The 15,677-nt window shown below is 41.8% G+C and overlaps 1 protein-coding gene across 7 annotated transcripts in view; it reads right to left on the bottom strand.

The window, feature by feature from the left end:
- The window catches only part of REPS2 (RALBP1 associated Eps domain containing 2), a 234,510-nt gene that overhangs the window by 100,246 nt on the left and 118,587 nt on the right, over positions 1–15,677 (bottom strand). For 6 of the 7 annotated variants that reach the window (XM_040468333.1, XM_040468327.1, XM_040468329.1 and 3 more), the window contains exons 10-11: positions 6,130–6,199; positions 4,707–4,760 (exon numbers count right to left, since the gene is read on the bottom strand). In XM_040468333.1, the coding sequence (XP_040324267.1) occupies positions 4,707–4,760; positions 6,130–6,199 (124 nt within the window). The remainder of the gene's footprint in view (positions 1–4,706; positions 4,761–6,129; positions 6,200–15,677) is intronic. The other variant, XM_040468330.1, reaches the window with a different exon arrangement.

Genomic DNA, 15,677 nt, shown 5'->3' with positions numbered 1-15,677 from the left:
ATTTTGAACCAGGCTCCCCTGAAGGCTAGGAAGAACTCTATCAGGTTACATATCTTAAGAATTTCTTAAGATACACTACCAGAGTAGCATGACCACAAGAAATCAAAGCTCCCACAAGCTAAGTTGAAATGAGCAACACAGCTTTTCCTACAAGAAAATATTCTTGTGTCCTATGTCCCTGTGACCAAATCACACAGACGATAGTACGGAATGAAATCATTAAGATATTTTACCAACCATATGAGACTTTTCCTTATCAAATTTAAATCATTAACAACTTGCTCACTATCAACACCCATGGACCCTAACTTTCCCATCACAAGTTGTTGGGAATAATTAGAAACATTTACAAAAACATTGATCCTTTTTTATATTTTCAGTACCCTACGGAAGACAACTTTAGAAACCACCAGTTATGCTAAGGTTTTGCAAACACTGCAAATCTTTCATCATAAAATCTCATAAAAATTCATAGAAAAAGTGCTACTACCTAGGAACAAGGAGAATATCATTTGTGTATTGTTTGCAGAAGTTCTTCCAGAGAGAAAATGTCTCAATGCATCATCCCACCTTTTTTTACATTGCTCTAAAGATAAAAACCCTCCTTGGTATGAAGGAGCCTAGATTTATGATGGTCGTTAAAATCTATGAGTTAGATAAGCAGGAGAGAAAGAGGAGTTAAAAATGTTAACAAGGCACAAAGCAAAGAAGCAATATGTATTCCCTTAGATATGGTCAGCTGTAGAAAAGACACATTTCTCTCTAAACAAGCATTGTGGCTTGTTGTAGCGAGAACACAGTCATGTTTCAACTTCAACCGATCAAAATGCTCTCGGAGCTCTGGAAAGCACTGGACGCCCGAGGAGTATGAGCCCTGTCTTGCCCATTATCACGCACCCCCACCCACAGGTACATGGAAAACTACCTCTTCCCACCCCACAAACTCCAGGCAGCAGAGGAAAGCGGCCTAAGGGGAGCTGCTCCTGCAGCCAAGCAGGCCGCCTTGGGGCTGAGTGGACAGCGCGACCGGACTCACCACAAATCCGGGGGCCGTCCTCCGGGCAGGCTGCCCACAGCTGGCTCTGACCCCTCTTCTCCCTCAGGCTACACTACTTTCCAGAAATAGTGTGGGCCCGGGGACACCTGGGCAGCTCAGTCGCTTAAGCATCTGACTCCTGATTTAACCCTAGGTCATGATCAAGCCCTGCTGTCAGTGCAGAGCCTGCTCGGGATTCTCTCTCTCCCTCTCTCTCTCTTCCCCTCATCTGCTAGCTCTCTCTCTCAAAAATAAACAAATAAACATTAAAAAAAGAGAAATATGTGGGTTGGGAAAGTCTTAGTCATTTTAAAATAAAAGTCTGGTTCCCCAAACCAGACTGTTAGTGACCGTTAAATTCCTTTGTCAAGTGCCATTATCTCTTTCTCCTAGGTAAGAATGGGTGTGGAAGAGTGAACCCTGCTGGTGAGAGATAGACACACAGACAGATGGGGTGAGGGGTATGGATAAGCAGTGGGGACGAGGACAGGAGTCCTAAGGCCTACGTGTTCCTCCTGGACGCAATACCAACTGTTGCGTCTCTGAACCTCAGTCTCCTCACCTACAGAATGAAGAAAATAAAAATGTAGCCCCTTTCTCCTGGGGAGAGAGAAGTCAAAGGTACTTGGAAAACAATCTATTTTTGAACTGTAAAATATTACTGTTGTAGACTGCTAATTTTTCAAGCTGAGAAATCTGGATTCTAAATGTAGTTCCCTCTAGGACAGCAAAGGAGGTGCAGGTGGGAACAGGTAATGAAAGGAGAAAATTGCTCTACCCCATAAGGCCATGGGGTGAGAGCTAGTAAACGGGGAAGCTGCTAGAATCACTAACAGCTGTCTGAAGACTACAGTGTGGGGACAAACAGGCCTAATCCGCTCAGCATAGCCTAGAGACATCAAGAAAAAGATCACCATTGTGCAGCTTGCTCCGAGGAATGAGGCTGCAGTATGTTAGCTAAGAAATCTACTTTCAGCAATGAAAAGGATAAGGGCATATTAAAAAACCACATGACAAGGAATACCCCCCCTTCCCTGACAGCAGTCCTACCACAACATCCTCCTCCTCACCATTACTATTATCATTATTATCAACACTACCAGCCACTGTGGAAGAACAGGGCAGGGAGAGACTTCTCCTGCCACCTGCAACAATATACCACAGGCAGGGCTTGGTGAGTCCCCACAGGTTTCAGATCACAAAAAGCTGGAGAACACTATTCCGGTTCAGTCGTCCATCAGCTTCCAAGCTCCTGAAAGTCAGACTGAGCATTTGGGGCATGTGAGCATCTGCAAAAATGGCAAGGTCATGTTGTACTGGAATCCAGGCCAAAGCCAGCAGGTAGGTCATAGCTTCTCATTTAGCTAGGAAGAGGGAAGAAGGACAACTTCCCAGAACATTGCAGGCATGTCATCGTTCCAGAAGATTGCAAGAGGATAAAAAGGCAAGCCTAAAGTTTAATTCTCTAAAAAGCAGCAACTCAACTGAGATGAACTGCCCGTGTGGCATGGACAACCACCACCTTGAAATTCTACAGCGTCTCGCACTGGAAATTCAAACATTCCCCAGGAAAGGGGGTATTAAATACGTTTCAGATGAGGGATTCCCTCATATCCACTCCAGATAGGGCAGCAGTGGGAAAAATGAATCAGAAACCACATAGCATGTTCCTAGGCAGAATGTGAAACAAATTCAGATGTACTTCACGCACTGTCGCACACCCTGATAGGATTTGTCTGGTGACTCCGTGCCCCATTCAATAAAGAAATCTTAAAAATGACATCTACAGCTCAGGCTCCAGAGAACACACGATGCTCATGGAAAAAATAGGAAGTTATGAGCCTCAAAGACGGTTGGAAAAGCACCAATTTAACTCTCCAAAATCAAATAGCTTTTATTAATACTGTCAACACGAAGTTTACAAAACCTGAGGTACATCCACTCTGGCTCCAGAAATTAAAGCTGGAAAGAACCTACCTCATGCATTTGTCCTAAAATGGGTTTAGAGGGCAAGCGTAAAGTTTAATTCTCTAACAGGCCAGCCATCCATTTGTCTTTACACAAACTGAGCATTTCTCTTTCTGATGAAAGAACCCAAATCAGTTTCAAAAGCCCAAACTAGGCTTGAGAATTCCTACCACTTTGGGAGTCATGGTTGATCTATAAACTCAGTTTTCTATTTCTTTTTTTTTTTTTTTTTGATGTTTTATTTTATTTTTGAGAGAGAGACAGAATGTGAGTGGGAGGGGGGGCAGAGAGCAAGGGAGACACAGAATCCGGAGCAGGCTCCAGGCTCTGAGCTGTCAGCACAGAGCCCGATGCGGGGCTTGAACCCACAAACCGTGAGATCATGACGTGAGCCAAAGTCAGATGCTTAACTGACTCAGCCACCCAGGCGCCCCAACAATTTTCTATTTCTTAATATCATCTTCTAGAGGCAAAGGTTCCAAAAATAGGCTACACACCGGAACTGCCTGGCAGACAATCTAAAAACACAGATTCTTAGACCTCTTCACTAAAATCAATCATATATTCTCATTTGTATTCATTCTCACTCTCTCCCCTCCTCCTCCTCTCTCCCCCTACTCCCTTCTCTCCCTCCATCCCTCTTTTTATTAATTTGTTAAATATTTATTATTTTTGAGAGAGAGACAGAGTACGAGTGGGGGAGAGGCAGAGAGAGAGGGAGACAAAGAATCCGAAGCAGGCTCCAGGCTCTGAGCTGTCAACACAAAGCCCAATGTGGGGCTCAAACTCACAAACTGTGAGATCATGACCTGAGCTGAAGTTGGACACCCAACCAACTGAGCCACCCAGGCGCCCCTATCCCTCTCTCTTTTAAACCTCAAATGAACTTGGTGTCTGGGGAAAACTGTACTATAGCATAAGCCTCAATGTTCTATCGACTCCTTTGTTCCAACCTTAAACAAATAAGCTTGGGATGATAGCTAACTAACCCAAACAAACATGATTTACTTATTAAATATTATGAGAGAGAACAATAAGAATGCAGCAACCTCTTTCATGTCCTCGTAACCGGAGCTCCAAATAGTAACGCCCTCCCTAGCCAGTTTGTTTTTAACTAGGTTCATCTTAGTTCAGTGATGGCTCCCATCAAGAGAGCTGAGGACACAGGCCTGGCCATCTCCCTGGTTCACGGACACAGTGCTGACTCTCCAAGAACATGGGCAAACACACCTTTTCTTTTTCTCCTTGGAATCTCCTCCCTGTAGAAGCACATTTACTTACTTGCCTTTCTGGTGGTGAATTTTCATGAAAACATTGGAGATTTCTGCTTTGGAAATGGAGAAGTTCAACTGTGGGCCTCCACTTGATCTACCCCATTAGCTCCTTACTCCACAGAAACCACAATGGCTTACTGAAATCTTCTCAACTCCAAGTCTTTACAATTTTACAGTAAAAGTAACAATGAGACTCTAACTTCAAACTGAGTGCTCCTATTGGTGAAACCTAAATTCAGAACTTAAAAATAAAAAACCACCCTCTTTTCAGGTATAAAAAGCAACCAAAGGTTTCATTACAATAAAACCCAAGGCAAATATTTAGACAGAAACATACACAACCATCAATTTTCTACTCACTGACACTGTTAGGTTTTTTAAATTAGAAAATAATTACACAAAAATGTATTAAAAGTGTTTTCTCCTACCTGGATCCTCAGACACGTCCTTTGGTAAGGCTTCATCCGCAGTACTTTTCAAACCTAGACGTGTTTTGTTTTTAAGGAACAAGAGAAAGGAGGAGAAAACAAAACTGTAAAATTTTATTTCTTAGGCACATTATATTAAAGCAAAGAATCCCTAGTCATCACTTATGAAAATGGTGTAACAAACCTCTGTAAGTTGCTACAGCACCCAAACAATAGAGACCCCTTGAAGTAGGGAAATAGGTTCTCATCCCACAAAGAACATAGCCGAATTACCAACTTTCAACCGAGTGCGCCTCTAGTGGCTAGGAGGAGTATTACCAGGAAGTGCCAGAAATCTCCTCCTTTCATTCTTGACATCCAGACCAATGACATCAGAATCTCTCCGGGAGTGAGATGCGGGCTTTAGTGCTTTCAGACCCGTCATTCCAACGCACAATCAAGGCTAAGACCCGCTAGGAAAGAACGTGATCAGAGTACACACTGCTGCAAAAAAATGTCTAGTTCTGCCTGCCTCTCCTGAGCAAAGATTTAAATAGAGAGCAAGCGATCATTGCTTCCTAATGGAAAACTTACTTTTCATGTTTAACTCCTGTACAAGGTTGCATTGGTGGCAGGTCTCGACAACAAAACTTGAAATAGCTTCACTGATTTTTAGTCCCTTCTGATAAGCCTCTCATTCATGGGTAGTAAAATCAGTATCAGCTAATAAAAGGAATACTAGCCTGAGACTCAAAAAATCTTTATTCTTACCTCCACTCTTTTTATTATTAAGCATATGACTCCTACTGCCTGAATTTCAGTTTACTCATCTCTAAATTTTAGGTGATAAAACATACTAGCCTCTGTTCGGCTTTGTGAGAACTGAGTAAGGCAGTAAATGAGGAAGGACCTGGTAGATTATAAAGCATTATATGCAGTGGTGGGAGTGGGGAGAGGTCCTCCTGTTCTAAATATTCCCAGGCCAACTCATCTCTGTGCTTAACGGTAGCGCTAACATGGAAAACTGAGCCGCGCTGCTTCTCACTCGCCCGGTAAGACAGACAAATTACCGCTGGCTTCCCGACACAGCTTCACATCCACAAAGTAACAGAAGATAAATCCAAAGGACAGAAGCTCTCTCCAGAAAGATAACTTCCTCAAGGATTAGACCTGTATACAAATGTGCATTTGTACTGATGTTCTGGGATCACCTCTGCCAACCCAAGATGTTACGCTCTCAATTCTTTCAGCTTCCAGTCATTTCCTAATCAGTATGACCAAATTCCAAGTAAAGGGTCAGGACAGGCGAGTAAGGGGCCAATGAGTTGAGGGGCTTTGGAAGTTCCTGTTACCACATGCTCCCGAAGTCAGCCATTCCAAGAGAAGTGGATGAAGAAACACAGGTAGAATGTCCCTGAAGGAAGAAAACTCATTCTTTTCATACCTTGTTTGTCATCACTAGTCACATCTTGAGTTGGGACAGGAAAGTCAGCCATGTCTTTAACAGATAGCTTCTTGGAAAAGAAAAGAAAATACGTTATACAAGTTGAAATGGAAATTACATTATGTGTACACATGATGAAATTGCTTTAAAAGCTACATATCTTGCCAATATTTTGGCTTCAGTAAACCCTGACATTTAATACTTTTTTATTTTGGGGGGTTCCTAGGGAGGTATAAGTTAATTTGTATTGAAGGTTTACATGTGGGGCGCCTGGATGGCTCAGTCAGTAGAGCCCATGACTCTTGATCTCAGGGTTTTGAGTTTGAGCCCCACCCTGGGTGAAGAGATTTTTTTTTTAATTTTTTAAAGAAATTTACATGTGCAGAGGAAAAAAATTATTCAGATTTAGGCAGATGTATAGACTGCACATTAAATCTGAACCCGGTTTGGGATTCAGCCAGAGAACTGTGTAGCATTTGCCCATTCTGTCCAAAAACAAACCTGCACTTTCTGTACTATTTCACAAGCAGAGTTCTGACAAGTAGCCCTATAATGTGGGTATCTGCCAAAATCTGTTATGCAGAGAGTGTTCAATAGCCTGATTCAAACAGCCTCCTTGTCAAGGAATAAGGTAATTTTATTGATGACCAGAACAAAATTTTCTCCTAACTCACTTAGGGGAAGTCTTCAGTAATACTAATGAGATAGAATACCCAAATTGATCAAGTACTGATTCCTTTAAATTTTTGTTTAAAATCTACTTGCTGTGAATTTATTTCTTACAAAGTCTAAATATGCACTCTGTGACCTTAGATAAGATTACAGAATAATATTTATTAGTATTTACTATATATAAACAAATTCTGGAAAGATACATAAAAATCGAAGGGTGACTCAGTAGATGGGGAACAGAATGGGAGGAAGACGTGTCACTATCTGCCTTTTGATATTCTTTTTATTTTAAACATATTCAGAAAAATCAAATAAAACTTATAGGAAGCAGAGTAAATCTTGGAGCAATCTGGTGCTCCAGAAGGTTCACTGGTTTGCCTTTCAGAATCTGAACAACCCCAGTGAGATAAGCAATACTTGTGTTTTTCAACTGTTTTAAAGAATGCAGTTCAGTGCTGCTTGGCGGTAACCTGATCCAGGATTTAACAATCCTCAGGCAGGTCATTCTTGGCATTACCATGAAGCCTCCAGATAGAATTTCCTATTCAAAGTCTACTGTCTCCAACAGAACAGAGAATGTATCTTAACAGTGCCTTTCTTTCTTCTCCCACCTGGATTATAAGCTAGATACCTAGGTAGAAGAAAATGATTTAGGAGTAGAACATATAAAAAGTTCTCCAAAACAACCACCTTTGAAAGAAATTTTTAAAGCCTAAAGAAGTGGAAAGACATCCCATGCTCACAGGTCAGAAGACTCGATATTGTTAAGATGGCAATACTCCCCAAATTCATCTACAGATTCAGTGCAATCCTTCTTCGCTTTTTTGCAGAATTTGAACAGCTTGTCCTAAATTTCATACAGAAATGCAAGGGACCCAAAAGAGCAAAAATATTCTTTAAAAGGAAGAACAACAAAAGAAGAAAACTGAAAGACTGAGACTTCTCAATTTCCAAACTTAACACAAAGTTACAGTCATCAAGACAGTGTGGTACTAGCATTACGACATCCATGTAGATCAATGGAACAGAACTGAGAATCCATAAATAAACCCTCACATTTGTCAACTGATTTTCAACAAAGGTACAAAACAATTGGGGGCAGGGGAGTTGTCTTTTTAATAAGTGATGCGAAAAGAATATACAAAAGAATGAAGGTGGACCTCTTCCTCACGGCATATGCAATAATGAACTCGGACTGGATCACGAACCTGAATGTGAGACCTATAACTATACAACTCCTGGAAGGCCACATATAGGACTAAGTCTTTGTGAGCTTCTGCTAGGCAGTGGTTTCTTAGCTAGGACACCAAAAGCACAAGCAACAAAAGAAAAAAACAAACAAACTGGACCTCATTAAAATAAAAAACACTTGTGTTGCAGAGGACACTCTCAAGAAAGGAAAAAAAAACAAAGAAATACTACCTCACACCTGTCAGAATAGCTAACATTAACAACTCAGGAAAACAACTGATGTTGGCGAGGACGCAGAAAAAGGCAAACCCTTTTGCACTGCTGGTGGGAAGACACACGGGTAGGTGTAACCACTCTGGAAAACAGGATGAAAGTTCCTCAAAAAATTATAAATAGAACTACCCTACCACCCATCAATTGCACTACTAAGCATTTATCCACAGGATACAAAAATGCTGATTCGAAGGGGCACATGCACCCTAATGTTTAAAGCAGCGCTTTCAACAGCCAAAGTATGGAAAGAGCCCAAATGTCCATTGACAGATGAATGGATAAAGAAGATGTGGTTTATATATACAATGGAATACTACTCAGCAATGAAAAAGAATGAAATCTTGCCATTTGCAACAACGTGGATGGAACTAGAGGGTATTATGCTAAGTGAAATAAGTCAGGCAGAGAAAAACAAGTATCATAGGACTTCACTCATCTGTGGAATTTGAGAAACAAAATAGATGACCATAGGGGAAGGGAAGGAAAAATAAGATAAAAACAGAGAGGGAGGCAAACCATAAAAGACTCTAAAATACAGAGAACAAACTAAAGGTTGCTGGAGGGGTGGGGGTGTGTTAAATGAATGAAGGCACTGTTGGGATGAGAGCACTGGGTGTCGTAGGTAAGAGATGAATCACTGGGTTCTACTCCTGTAACCAATACTACACTATATGTTAACTAACTTGAATTTAAAAAAAAAAAGAAAGAAAGAACAACCAAAGACAGAAAATACTTGCCAATTATGTATCTAATAAGGGACCTACATTCAGAATGTACAAACACAACTCAATAATAACCAAATTTATAAACGGACAAAGGATCTGAATAGACATTTCACCAAGGAAGATATACAAATAACTAATAAGCACAAGAAAAGATGCTCAGCATCAGTAGTCATCAGGAAATTTAAATCAAAAGCACGAAAAATCAATACCACTTCACTCCCACTAAGGTGGCAAACATAAAAAAGGCAATAAAAAGCGTTAGCAGGGACATAGAGCAATAGGACGCCTCACACATTACTGGTAGATGAATGTAAAATGCCGTAGGTGCTTGGGAAAGCATTTTGGCAGTATCTCAAAAAGTTGAACACAAGTTACAATAGGACACACAGTTCCACTCCTAGGTAAGCACCCAAGGGAACTCCAAACATCACATTCACACAAAAATCGGTCCATGAATGTTCACAGTAGCATTTTTTCCTCACAGCCCCAAGGTGGAAACAAGCCAAACGTCCATGAGCTGAAGAATGGACAAACGTGGCAGATCCACACGATGGACTACTACTCAGCAATGAAAAGGAATGAAGCGCTGATACATGCTACGACATGAACTTTAAAGCATACTACAGGAGGGGCGCCTGGGTGGCTCGGTCGGTTAAGCGTCCGACTTTGGTTCAGGTCATGATCTCACGGTCTGTGAGTTGGAGCCCCGCGTCGGGCTCTGTGCTGATAGCTCAGAGCCTGGAGCCTGTTTCGGATTCTGTGTCTCCCTCTCTCTCTGCTCCTCCCCTGTTCATGCTCTGTCTCTCTCTGTCTCAAAAATAAATAAAAAAAACTTAAAAAAAATAATAAAAAAATAAAACATACTACAGGAAAGAAGGCAGTTCCAGAAAAAACAGATATTGTATGACTCTATATGAAATGTCCACAACAGGCAAACTCAGAGACAGAAAAGAGATTACTCATTACTAAAGGCTGGGGGGAGGAGGGAATAGTGAGTGACTGCTAATGACTATGGGCTTTCTTTTCTGAGGTGATGAAAAATGTTCTAAAATTAGACTGTACTGATGGCTGCACAACTCTGTTAATACAGTAAAAACCATCGGATTGTACAGTTTAGATAAGTATATTATGTGAATTGTATTTTAGTAAAGCTGCTTAGAAGAGAAAAATCCAGTAATCTAAGAAGCACTGCTATGGGGTGCCTGGGTGGCTCAGTCGATTAAGCGTCCAACTTTCACTCAGGTCATCATCTTGCAGTCCATGGGTTCGAAGCCCACGTCGGGCTCCGTGCTGACAGTCTGGAGGCTGCTTGAGATTCTGCCTCTCCCTCTCTCTCTCTCTGCCCCTCCCCCTCACACTTTTTCTCTCTCTCAAAAATAAAAAAAATTAATAATAATAATAAAATAAAACTTTAAGAAGCATGCTAAGGAGGACTTTATCTGAAATTTATCTTTAATTCCTGAAGGAAACGAGTACATGGTTACAGCTCTGCTGTCTGGAGATCTGATCTGTACTACTGAGCAAACTTCTCACGACCCGAATCAGTTACAGCTTTCTCCATGGCACCAACACCTGTATGGACCCATTCCTCACAGGGCTAGTCCCAAGAGCTATTTAAATCCCACGCATGCATTCATGAGAGATTAAAAAAAACTGGTAGAAAGAACAATGAATGAAATAGAAGAAATTGGAATATTTAATCATTAGCTACTTATATTTGACGTATACTTCTTGAATGGCCAAAGCATCCATTAACCTCATTACTTTGGCCATGAATTCTGTATATTACATCATTATCTAAAAGCACTCCACTCTGGAATATAACGATTTTGTTGGGAAAGAGTTTTTGTTGTTGTTTTGCTCTCGTTTGGACAGAGCAAAGCAAAGACTTTTTAATCACCCCCACCCCCACCAAAAGAGCCAGTTAAAGTATAGAAAAGTATGTAACATAAAACTAGCTGCACATCACGTCCATAAAGTTGAACATCAAAAATGTCATCAAGGACATCAGAGTGTGTGTTTGAAAGCATCTGCATTTATAGACTTCACAGCTAACTGTATATTTGCTCCTTTCCTTTTAGAAAGATGATAAATGACTACGTGGGGGAAAGCAACGCGAGCCAGTAATTAATTTCTCTAAAACACAGCATTATTTCTGTTGGAAGGGCAGAGACCACCTGAGTGCATTCTAGAAATAATAAGAGCTTATGACATTTTTTAATAAAACACCTAACGACCTCATAAGTTTACACAAGCAGGGGGACCCATAGCCAACAAACAAAAGCAAGGCAACTACACAAGCCTCCGGACACTGCCAGCAGCCCCCGAGTTCACAGAGGCCGTGAAAAGTGGCTAACTAGTCTACTTGCTTCTCCGTCATATGCATTCTGCAAAATAAGAAATGTAAAAAGCTAAAACTCTTCAAATGCACATCTATCACTCCTGATACCACTTTATACCTTTTTCCCTCGAGTAGAGATCTGTTGAGGAAAGTAACAGAGGCCATGACTTGAATAAAGAGTAGCAGAGATGGATACAGGAAGATGGCGGCGTAGGAGGACGCTGGGCTCACCGCGCGTCCTGCTGATCACTTAGATTCCACCTACACCTGCCCAAATAACCCAGAAAACCACCAGAGGATTAGCAGAACGGAGTCGCCGGAGCCAAGCGCAGACGAGAGGCCCAAGGAAGAGGGTAGGAAGGGCGGCGAGGCGGTGCGCGCTCCACGGACTGGCGGGAGGGAGCCGGGGCGGAGGGGCGGCTCGCCGGCCAAGCAGAGCCCCCGAGTCCGGCTTGCAAAAAGCGGAGGGGCCTGACGGACTGTGTTCCGACAGCAAGCGCGACTTAGCGGCTGGGAGGTCAGAAGTTAACAGCTCTGCTCAGAAAGCGGGAAGGCTGGAGGACAAAGGGAAGGAGAGCTGCTGAGCCCCCGGATGACAGAGCTCAGTTTGGTGGGGAACAAAGGCGCTCGCCAGCGCCATCTTCCCCGCCCATCCCCCAGCCAAAATCCCAAAGAGAACCAGTTCCTGCCAGGGAACTTGCTCGCTCCGCCCAAACACCCAACTCTGCGCTTCTGCGGAGCCAAACCTCCGGCAGCGGATCTGACTCCTTCCTGCTGCCACAGGGCCCCTCCTGAAGTGGATCACCTAAGGAGAAGCAAGCTAAGCCTGCCCCTCCTGCCCCTGTGCACCTTGCCTACCCACCCCAGCTAAGACGCCAGATCCCCAGCATCACAAGCCTGGCAGTGTGCAAGTAGCCCAGACAGGCCACCCCACCCCACAGGGAATCCCGCCCCTAGGAGAGGGGAAGAGAAGGCACGCACCAGTCTGACTGTGGCCCCAGCAGTGGGCTGGGGGCAGACATCAGGTCTGACTGCGGCTCCGCCCACCAACTCCAGTTATACACCACAGCACAGGGGAAGTGCCCTGCAGGTCCTCACCACGCCAGGGACTATCCAAAATGACCAAGCGGAAGAATTCCCCTCAGAAGAATCTCCAGGAAATAACAACAGCTAATGAGCTGATCAAAAAGGATTTAAATAATATAACAGAAAGTGAATTTAGAATAATAGTCATAAAATTAATCGCTGGGCTTGAAAACAGTATAGCTGACAGCAGAGAATCTCTTGCTACAGAGATCAAGGGACTAAGGAACAGTCACGAGGAGCTGAAAAACGCTTTAAACAAAATGCATAACAAAATGGAAACCACCACGGCTCAGATTGAAGAGGCAGAGGAGAGAATAGGTGAACTAGAAGATAAAGTTATGGAAAAAGAGGAAGCTGAGAAAAAGAGAGATAAAAAAATCCAGGAGTATGAGGGGAAAATTAGAGAACTAAGTGATACACTAAAAAGAAATAATATATGCATAATTGGTATCCCAGAGGAGGAAGAGAGAGGGAAAGGTGCTGAAGGGGTACTTGAAGAAATAATAGCTGAGAACTTCCCTGAAGTGGGGAAGGAAAAAGGCATTGAAATCCAAGAGGCACAGAGAACTCCCTTCAGACGTAACTTGAATCGATCTTCTGCACGACATATCATAGTGAAACTGGCAAAATACAAGGATAAAGAGAAAATTCTGAAAGCAGCAAGGAGTAAACGTGCCCTCACATATAAAGGGAGACCTATAAGACTCGTGACTGATCTCTCTTTTGAAACTTGGCAGGCCAGAAAGAATTGGCACGAGATTTTCAGTGTGCTAGACAGAAAAAATATGCAGCCGAGAATCCTTTATCCAGCAAGCCTGTCATTTAGAATAGAAGGAGAGATAAAGGTCTTCCCAAACAAACAAAAACTGAAGGAATTTGTCACCACTAAACCAGCCCTACAAGAGTTCCTAAGGGGGACCCTGTGAGACAAAGTATCAGAGACATCACTATAAGCATAAAACATACAGACATCACAATGACTCTAAACCCATATCTTTCTATAATAACACTGAATGTAAATGGATTAAATGCGCCAACCAAAAGACATAGGGTATCAGAATGGATAAAAAAACAAGACCCATCTATTTGCTGTCTACAAGAGACTCATTTTAGACCTGAGGACACCTTTAGATTGAGAGTGAGGGGATGGAGAACTATTTATCATGCTACTGGAAGCCAAAAGAAAGCTGGAGTAGCCATACTTATATCAGACAAACTAGACTTTAAATTAAAGGCTGTAACAAGAGATGAAGAAGGACATTATATAATAGTGACAGGGTCTATCCATCAGGAAGAGCTAACAATTATAAATGTCTATGCGCCGAATACCGGAGCGCCCAAATATATAAAACAATTACTCATAAACACAAGCAACCTTATTGATAAGAATGTGGTAATTGCAGGGGACTTTAACACCCCACTTACAGAAATGGATAGATCATCTAGACACACGGTCAATAAAGAAACAAGGGCCCTGAATGAGACATTGGATCAGATGGACTTGACAGATATATTTAGAACTCTGCATCCCAAAGCAACAGAATATACTTTCTTCTCGAGTGCACATGGAACATTCTCCAAGATAGATCATATACTGGGTCACAAAACAGCCCTTCATAAGTTTACAAGAATTGAAATCATACCATGCATACTTTCAGACCACAATGCTATGAAGCTTGAAATCAACCACAGAAAAAAGTCTGGAAAACCTCCAAAAGCATGGAGATTAAAGAACACCCTACTAACGAATGAGTGGGTCAACCAGGCAAATCGAGAAGAAATTAAAAAATATATGGAAACAAACGAAAATGAAAATACAACAATCCAAACGCTTTGGGACGCAGCGAAGGCAGTCCTGAGAGGAAAATACATTGCAATCCAGGCCTATCTCAAGAAACAAGAAAAATCCCAAATACAAAATCTAACAGCACACCTAAAGGAAATAGAAGCAGAACAGCAAAGGCAGCCTAAACCCAGCAGAAGAAGAGAAATAATAAAGATCAGAGCAGAAATAAACAATATAGAATCTAAAAAAACTGTAGAGCAGATCAACGAAACCAAGAGTTGGTTTTTTGAAAAAATAAACAAAATTGACAAACCTCTAGCCAGGCTTCTCAAAAAGAAACGGGAGATGACCCAAATAGATAAAATCATGAATGAAAATGGAATTATTACAACCAATCCCTCAGAGATACAAACAATTATCAGGGAATACTATGAAAAATTATATGCCAACAAATTGGACAACCTGGAAGAAATGGACAAATTCCTGAACACCCACACTCTTCCAAAACTCAATCAGGAGGAAATAGAAAGCTTGAACAGACCCATCACCAGCGAAGAAATTGAATCGGTTATCAAAAATCTCCCAACAAATAAGAGTCCAGGACCAGATGGCTTCCCAGGGGAGTTCTACCAGACGTTTAAAGCAGAGATAATACCTATCCTTCTCAAGCTATTCCAAGAAATAGAAAGGGAAGGAAAACTTCCAGACTCATTCTATGAAGCCAGTATTACTTTGATTCCTAAACCAGACAGAGACCCAGTAAAAAAAGAGAACTACAGGCCAATATCCCTGATGAATATAGATGCCAAAATTCTCAATAAGATACTAGCAAATCGAATTCAACGGCATATAAAAAGAATTATTCACCATGATCAAGTGGGATTCATTCCTGGGATGCAGGGCTGGTTCAACATTCGCAAATCAACCAACGTGATACATCACATTAACAAAAAAAAAGAGAAAAACCATATGATCCTGTCAATCGATGCAGAAAAGGCCTTTGACAAAATCCAGCACCCTTTCTTAATAAAAACCCTTGAGAAAGTCGGGATAGAAGGAACATACTTAAAGATCATAAAAGCCATTTATGAAAAGCCCACAGCTAACATCATCCTCAACGGGGAAAAACTGAGAGCTTTTTCCCTGAGATCAGGAACACGACAGGGATGCCCACTCTCACCGCTGTTGTTTAACATAGTGCTGGAAGTTCTAGCATCAACAATCAGACAACAAAAGGAAATCAAAGGCATCAAAATTGGCAAAGATGAAGTCAAGCTTTCGCTTTTTGCAGATGACATGATATTATACACGGAAAACCCGATAGACTCCACCAAAAGTCTGCTAGAACTGATACATGAATTCAGCAAAGTTGCAGGATACAAAATCAATGTACAGAAATCAGTTGCATTCTTATACACTAACAATGAAGCAACAGAAAGACAAATAAGGAAACTGATCCCATTCACAGTTGCAC

Source organism: Herpailurus yagouaroundi, unplaced genomic scaffold, assembly GCF_014898765.1.
Source record: "Herpailurus yagouaroundi ecotype Mexico unplaced genomic scaffold, PumYag 67690, whole genome shotgun sequence".
In the NCBI taxonomy this organism is placed as follows: domain Eukaryota; kingdom Metazoa; phylum Chordata; class Mammalia; order Carnivora; family Felidae; genus Herpailurus; species Herpailurus yagouaroundi.
The sequence above is the reverse complement of the archived record's forward strand: the minus strand, read 5'-3'. Positions and strand labels throughout refer to the sequence as shown.